At 37.6% G+C, this 8,202-nt stretch overlaps 1 protein-coding gene across 1 annotated transcript; it reads left to right on the top strand.

Annotated features, from left to right (window-relative positions):
• The first annotated feature begins 5,258 nt into the window (after positions 1 to 5,258).
• Positions 5,259 to 7,134, top strand: LOC111394889. The gene is made up of 4 exons (XM_023020939.1): positions 5,259 to 5,270; positions 5,361 to 5,836; positions 6,006 to 6,845; positions 6,921 to 7,134. Exons 1-4 carry the CDS (start codon positions 5,259 to 5,261, stop codon positions 7,132 to 7,134), a joined length of 1,542 nt encoding a protein of 513 aa, XP_022876707.1.
• Positions 7,135 to 8,202: the final 1,068 nt, after the last annotated feature.

Below are 8,202 nucleotides of genomic sequence, written 5' to 3'. Positions count from 1 at the left end.
TTATGTAATCTAATTCAAGCCTTTCATTATTCTAAGGTAGTTCAACTTCTGTTTCAACACTTTGTTCATTAGCACCTCTTAAAGACCTTTCATTGCTGTTATCTTCCTCACTATTATCCACACTTTCACTTGAGCCAGGAAGTGAGTAATGCACAGCATGGGTTGCTTCAAGATGAGTTGTAGCAGTAGGACTTGAAGTAGGATTTGAGTTGTTTAAGGGAAATTGGAAGTATGATACAATTGTTTCAAGTTCTTCAGACTTAGACTGGTTTTGAACAGAAAACAAGGACTTAAATGGAAACTCCAGTTCATTGAATACAACATGCCTTGAGATGTATATTTTTCCTACTGAGTTCAGATATTTGTAACCTTTATGAGATTCACTGTAACCAAGGAAAACACATTTTGTAGAGTGAAAGGTGAACTTATGTTTTTGGTAAGGTCTCAAGCAAGGATAGCAAGCACACCCAAAAATCCTTAGTGCCTTATAATCAGCTTCCTTTTTATGTAAGGTTTGGAAAGGGGATTGCATTTTGAGGGTAGGTGTAGGCATCCTATTTATGAGATAAGTGGCAGTCTGGAATGATTCCCACCAATATTTCAAGGGCAATTTAGCTTGAGCTAAGAGGGTTAGGCCTGTTTCAATTATGTGTCTGTGTTTTCTCTCTATTCTCCCATTTTGAGTTGATGTGTAAAGACAGGGGTGTCTAAATTTGATCCCTTCTTGTGTTAAGAAGTTTGTGAATGTTCTATATTCTCCTTCCCAGTCAGCTTGTAGAGTTTTTAGTTTGCTTGCAAACTTGTTTTCAACTAGTTTCTTGAATTGAATGAACACATTTAGTGCTTCAGATTTTTGTTTTAGAGGATAAATCCATGTAAATCTGCTGAAATCATCTAAAAAGGTTATGTAGTATTTGAAGCCTGAAGTTGATTGAATGGGTGCTTGTCCCCACACATCTGTGTGTATTAGTTCTAAAGGTGATTTGGCATGTGAGGTGGATAAGGAAAAAGGTAGTAGATGAGCTTTGCCAAGTTGACAGGCATCACAGAATGATTTGATTTCATTTTCTTTGAACTTTTGATTACAAGTTTTGAGACTTGAGACACCACTTGACTGGATGGATGTCCAAGCCTCTTGTGCCATACATTAATTTGGGAATTTAAAGACTCTTGACTAGGACTGGTAGAGGATAGGATGCAGCAGAGTTTATTAGAGAGAGCTAACTTCTTAGAGTGACACTTGGGCTCCGTTTGATTGCACGAAATTTTCCATGGAACTTGGAATTCGAATTCCAACTTCCACTTTTGACCTGTTTGATTGAGAAAATTTTTCAGGGAATTGATTTTCCATGAATTTCTAGGTACAACACCTTAAAGCGTGATTTTCCACCTTTTTTTTCCTAGGGGATATGTGGTTTTTGGTTTTCCACCTTTTTTTATTTTTTTATTTTTTGCTTTTTTTACAAAACAACAATTAGAATGAAATTCCATATAAACTTGATTGTCAGATGTTAACTGTGAAACACTGATAAGATTTTTCTTAATCTCAAGAACATGAAGCAGTTTGTTTAACACAAGTGGTCTATCATTTAAACTTGGGATGTGAGTTATACCATAGTGTGAAATGTGCAACTTGTTTCCATGTCCAACCATGATTTTCTCCTTACTAGTGTATTCATTGACTGCAGTAATGTTTTCCTTTTCAGCAGTGATGTGGTTACTAGCTCCTGTATCAGCAAACCAGGCAGGATCATTCAAGGTGCTGGGAGATGCTATGAGTGCTGTTGGTGAAGGGCTGTAGTTAATCCTCTGGTTTGGATGTGTTCCAGTGTATCTTTCATCATATCGAAAATTGCAAATGTTAGCCTTATGTCCAATCTTACCACACACTTGGCATATAGGTCTGTCACCAACATTAAAATTTCCACCCCTGTTTCTGCCTCTTCTTCCACTTCTGAAATTATTGAAACTTGAAGGTCTTCTACCAATACCTGGCCTGTAGTATCTGATGTGTTGATGATTGGGGCCTGATCTTTGAGGAAAAATTTGCTGATTTTGATCAAGGTTGATCCCTGCCATCTCATTCCTGACTGTGTTGAGGTGTTCAAGTCTGCTTTCAAAAGTCATAAGTGTTGATTGTAGTTCTCCCCAAGAGATGTGATCTTTGCTATTAATTTGAACAACAATTGGTGTATATTCTTCATCTAAACCAGCCAAGACCTGAGTGACCAGATCATATTGAGGAATAGTTTTGCCAGCAATTTCAAGATTATCTGCAAGCAGCTTCACTTTGTTCAAATATTGGTCAATGCTCATGGTTCCTTTCCTTGATTTCTGAAGCTCACCAGTAAGAAATGTTATCCTGGACCTGTTTTGAACTCCATAGCTCTCCTTTATGGCAGTCCACAATTCATTGGAGTTGGTGGCACCTATGACTCTCATGGCTATATCAGGAGTCATTGAAGAGTAGAGCCATCCCATTAGAAGTTGGTCTATTGACATCCATTGATTATATTCTGGATTTTTGGTCATTTCAACACTGGCTCCACCTTCACCAATAACTTGAGTGCCAATAAATTCTTGAGGGCACACCTTTGTCCCAGAATATAGCCTTCAAGGTTGTGTCCACGAATGATAGGCAGAATCATATTTTGCCATAGCAGAAAATTGTTTTTGTCAAGCTTGACTGACACTACTTGGGTCAAATTCACACCAAGGGGTGAGAGATGGTTGCTTCCCTGCATTGGAGCAACAGTATTGCTTGAGGTTAATACAAGAGTAGAGTTGGGTTCAGTGCTTTGTGGTGTATTACCAGTGTTGGCCATGAATTGGCTCTGATACCAAGTTGAAATTCAGAAAAATGTTGAATGGAAATTTACAATGTATTTCATTGCTTCAGCATCAGTAAATATATAATACAAGAGAGTGTACAAAAGAATATTCTAGATTTCTACAGCTGTAAGTTAGTTCCTTAAATTATGGAATATGTTAGGAATATATTGATAACAGAAATCAGAGTGGCAGTATTCTGGTGAAACGGAAGATGAGACAGCAAGGATGAACAAGTGCTGATACTGTGATTTGTTGTCAACTGAGCTGGAGGCTAATGTATATATCAATTCTTGACAGGTTCACACAAAATATTCAACAGAGAAAAAGTCTTTTATCACTGGCAGTCTATAAGATGAAAAAAGGATAGATTACTCAAGACTTTAAAGTCCCATGTAACTAAGGACGATTTTAAAATTTCTCGTGTCCGTAAGTTTCCGTGAAGACTGCTATGAAATGAAATAACCGGTACCAGGCATACTTATGAAATATTTCTGTCACTTGAATTTCTTTAGACCAGTTACTGTATTTAAACCTTAGACAACACAATCTCATTCTATCGTCTCATGCAGAAATTGACGAGTACATCATCTTGTTGATTATGAAATTCCATGTATGCAGAGATTTCTTTCTATTTTGCACAAGTTTTACCTGTAATCTCGACTTTTCAGGATTGCATTCTAAAATGTGTGTAATGAAGTTAATGAAGAATCCAAAACTTCTTCAAGACAAGAATTAAGTTACAAATAACTTTTCGTTCTTGAGAGACAATGTGCTTGACAATCAAATCCTCCAGTTTATGCATTCACGCAACCAGATATTTGAATTGGTAACTCTTTCGTGCTTGTCCTCTATGCAATATCCAATGTTACTTAAACTAACTGATATTCTTGTGCGCATGTGCAAATCGTGAACACTTGTGCATGCGACGACCTAGATGTGAAATATTTTTTTTTATTATAATCGTTTAATAAGATTGTTTTTAAAAAAATCCAGTATGGAAAAAACATCGTTTTGAATTATTTTTCTTAACAACAAAGAGAATATTTAACAAAGGGAGGGAAAGTGGTGCAAACACCCCAGATTTTACAGATTAATTGAGCACAAAAATGTATAACACAAAGAAAATGTGGGATTGCAAAGCAATACAGTTTTCACAAAACATATGCAACGGAAAAAGAGTCTTCCATCACCAACAGTCTATAAGATATTGTTAGGTCTAAAGGTGTCATTGACGATTCTGTGGACAAAAGGACTAAATTGTAAATTTGTAAAAGTCAGGGACTCAATTGTACAATATTATAAAAGTTAGGGACTTAGGGTGCAATTTAGCAAAGCTAGGTGGTAGGGACTAGGGTTTGAGTGTTTGGTTCAAATCAAGGTCGAGGTACCGAAAGTTCACTAGTTGTTCGCCCTACCACCGCTCGAGCGTGAGGAAACAAAATGGTCGTCGCTCGCTCGCCGCTCGATGTTCACTCGATCGAAGTGACATCGCTCGCTTTTCACTCGAGCGACGGTGTTATATGAAAAATCGTATTTTCGATTTTTGGAAAGTTTGACACGGCCTAGGACTCCTAATTGCCCCCAACTATAAATACAAAGGCCGTGAACGTGAAAGAGAGATTGTCATATTGTACTTTACATAGTTATCATCTTCAATATTCTCTCAAGTGATCCAAGGCAGAACTGAACAAGGAATTCATCCATAAACACCTTGTGATTCGAGCAATCCACTATTGGGGAAAACATCACTATTTGTGAAGGTAAAACACCTGGACTTCTTCATCTGTTGAGGAAATGACTCTCTCATTGGGAGATTGAGAGAGGTAGACGACAAGCGTAGGAACTGGACAAGAACAGGAGGTTCTTGGAATTCCACTTTGTGATACGATCAGCTAAAGACCAGGAGATTGTATTGGACAGTAGATTGGGCTGCAGGAGGTAGATCGGGAAGCTAGCAGGAGACTAGCAGTATCTACAGCAGTAGATCGTGAGACTGGAACAGCAGGTCTGATTTGGTACGGAGTTTAGCATAACTTGTACTGGTTAGATTGGTATAGTGGAAACTACTAGCTTGGTCTTGGAGTTTTACCTAGATTGGGGTTTCTCCGTCATCATATCCTGAGTTGTGTTTTGCATTGTTTTATTTACTTTACGCAAATCGACAGTTCAACAGAGAAATTAACTAAACTGTATATTTAAAAACCTAGACAATTAATTAAAGTGACGTGTTGCTTTGATGAATCAATTTCGCAGTGAGGTCGAATAATAAATTAATTGGAACGTTAACTTGGTAATGTCTAAAACTTGAATTTGACGTAACATAACGTTCTCCGTGAATTTCCAATTGGTTGTAGAACGTTCCCTGAACTTTCAAGTGGTATCAAAGCCTAAGTGCGAATCCTGACCTTACATTAGTCTAGATGAGTATGTCGTTGAATGTGCCATCCCACTTTGATGGGAACAATTATGCATATTGGAAGATGAGAATGAGGGCATTTTTGAAATCTTTAGATGAGCGTGTTTAACAGATTGTGGTAAATGGTTGGTCAGCCCCTAGTACCACAATAGATGGTATAGTCACTCTCACCCCTGTCGAGAACTGGTCTAGAGCTCAATTGGATAGTTGTAATTTAAATAGCAAAGCCCTCCATGCCCTATATATGGCAGTTTTCCCCGAGGAGTTTAGGAGAGTGTCCATGTGTGAGCTAGCAAAGGAAGTTTGGGATATTTTAGAAACCACACATCAGGGAACTCATGCAGTTAAGAGTTCTAAGCTGCAGATGTTGGCCACTAGGTTTGAAGAAATAAGAAGGAGAGACAATGAGATGTTCGATGTCGTTTATGCGAGCTTAAATGACATGGTAAATTTGTCCTTCAACCTAGGTGAGAAAATCCTTGAGCCTAAGATAGTGAGAAAGATTCTTAGATCCTTACCTGAGTGTTTTAGGCCTAAAGTTACGGCAATTGAGGAGAGTAAGGACATAGACACTATCAAGGTAGAGGAGTTAGTTGGATCCCTCCAGACCTATGAATTGACCTTAGACAATCAAGTGAAGGAAAAATCCATAGCCTTAAAAATCGCTAGGAATATTCGGATGGAATCTTTTGATTTTGAATCACCCAATGATGAGGAGATGGCCTACCTAACTAAAAAATTCAAAAAAAATGTTTAGAAATAAGAAGAAGCCTCAAGAGAGACAAAGAGGTGGCCCGAGTGAATCTAGGAAGAAATCTAAATCCGTGAGATGCCATAACTGTCGCGATTTCGATCATGTGAGGAATGAGTGCCCTAGTGCTAAGAGATTTGAAGAGAATGCTGTGAATCCTACTCTCACTGATAACGAGTCTAGCTCGAAAAATCAGAGTGAGAAATCCACCCGTGAGGAGAGTGGAAAATATGTGGCCTTCGTTGCTAGGAGTAAAAGTGGATCCGATCAGGGGAGTGAAAAGACAGAGGACTTAGATAGTTGTGAAGATTCTGGTCATGAGAGTGAAAGTGTAGAAGATCTAGAAATAGCCTATGATAGAATGTATGAGGAAAGCCTCAAGATTTTAGCCACTAACCAGGCAATGAGCAAGAAAGTGAAAGAGCTTAAGCTAGAGAAAGAAGAGTTAGAAGTCCGTGTTAGTGATCTCACCAATAAGAATGAGATGTCCTCTAGGAGAGTAAGTGAGCTGACCATTATGAATGAGACCTTAGCTATTCAGGTTAAACACCTTGAGAGTGAGCTAGAGTTGTCTAGGTCTCAGTTACTTGTCTTTTCTAGCAGTTCTGAAAGGCTAGATAATATTCTAGGAAGAGGCAAGCCGGCTAGTGATAAGGGAGGTCTAGGTTTTGATCTGAATGTTGCTGGTACATCACATACCACCTTTGTTCGTGCTACTGACCAGCCATACATTGTGAGTAACCCCATACCAAATGTTGTGGGAATTTCAGGACGTAGGTCTACTAGATGTCATAGGAACCATCGGCCTAGAAATAGAAATCGGCGTAAGCAAATCACAGGTCCTAGGTTTATCCCTACATGTTTTCACTATGGATAGTTAGGTCACATCCGTCCTAAATGTCATCACTACCTGAACAATAGGAAAGACTTGAGCTTAAAAAAGAACAAAAATCAAGTGTTTGTTAGCCAGATTGGATTCCTTACTGATCAAGTAAATCGTTTGACTCAATTGGTGACACAACTGTCTGGAAACAATCCTCGCTCTAGACAAGTTTGGGTAAAGAAAAGCAATCTCCCAAATTTGGTTAGAGATCGTGGTGCTCTTAAAGGAAAGAACACTTGCATACCTACTTGATTAGGCATTTTTATGCATGTTTGGCTCTTAATTGACATATAGTTGTTGCATGCATTACATGTATATTTTTTGTTTTTTTTGTTTTTCATGCATGTGCATTTTCACTTACGAGTTTTGGCGCATGTATGTTTATTTTTGTCTTTTTGTACTTGACTTTATTTTACTTTGTGTGTGGAGTATTCATTTTAGAAAAAACGAAAAACAAAAAAACATTGAAAAATTGAAAAAGACAAAAATAGTTGGTTATGGAAATTTCTACAGCATAACACATGACTTAGAGTTTGCACGTTGTATCATGTAGGAGTTAAAATTGATAAGTTATAGAATAATTTTTATTACTTGGTTAGGTCTAGTTGGATTAATATGTGTAAGTGTCTTCATGAACCATCTGCAATGCACACACTATGAATTTGTCAGTGGGATGCTACCGCATGTGTGAGATTTGGTATGACTGTCACATGTTGACGGGGTGACTTTGAATATGAATTGACCAATTTCTGTAGACTTTAACCCAAAAATTTCCCCCAATTTTAAATGCTCATATCTTAATATTCTTCTTCAGGACCTATTTAACTCAAGCAATTAAGCATGCGGGGTCTCTTAAAACTTGGTGCCTATGGTCAACTGACTTGGGTTAACCGGCCTAAAGCTCGCTACAGGGGTCATTTTAGTCGCCTAATGGAGAAGAACCTGCACTTAAGATGAAAAATTAATGAGCTGGAGAAATAAAAAAATATATGAAAAATATAATGAGCTGAAATACTTTGAAAAATTGAAAAACAAATAAGCTCATAGTAAAGGAAAAATAAGTAAAAATAATAAGTATAAGTCATACTACGCGTTACATAGTTTGACTCTCATTAGTAGGAGAACATACTTATTAGCAGTGATTGGCATGTCCCTTCTCACAAAATTAAGGTTTGGAGTCCTGCTTGCATTGGATCAGTGACACTTTACACACATGAGTCACTTATATTATTACTCCATTTTGGACTGAACTAAATATGTGGGAAGTTATACTACTTGTTGGTTTTGCTTTTGCATGCTATCAATTGAATTTTTTATTAT

Source organism: Olea europaea, chromosome 5 (genome assembly GCF_002742605.1).
Source record: "Olea europaea var. sylvestris chromosome 5, O_europaea_v1, whole genome shotgun sequence".
NCBI lineage: Eukaryota > Viridiplantae > Streptophyta > Magnoliopsida > Lamiales > Oleaceae > Olea > Olea europaea.
The sequence above is the reverse complement of the archived record's forward strand: the minus strand, read 5'-3'. Positions and strand labels throughout refer to the sequence as shown.

Excerpts from the sequence above, each read along its gene's own strand:
- LOC111394889 (XM_023020939.1), top strand. Across the intron at positions 5,837-6,005 it reads GACACTATCAAGGTAGAGGA|AAATAAGAAGAAGCCTCAAG; the intron begins GTTAGTTGGATC and ends AAAAATGTTTAG. Across the intron at positions 6,846-6,920 it reads AAGCAAATCACAGGTCCTAG|GAAAGACTTGAGCTTAAAAA; the intron begins GTTTATCCCTAC and ends CCTGAACAATAG.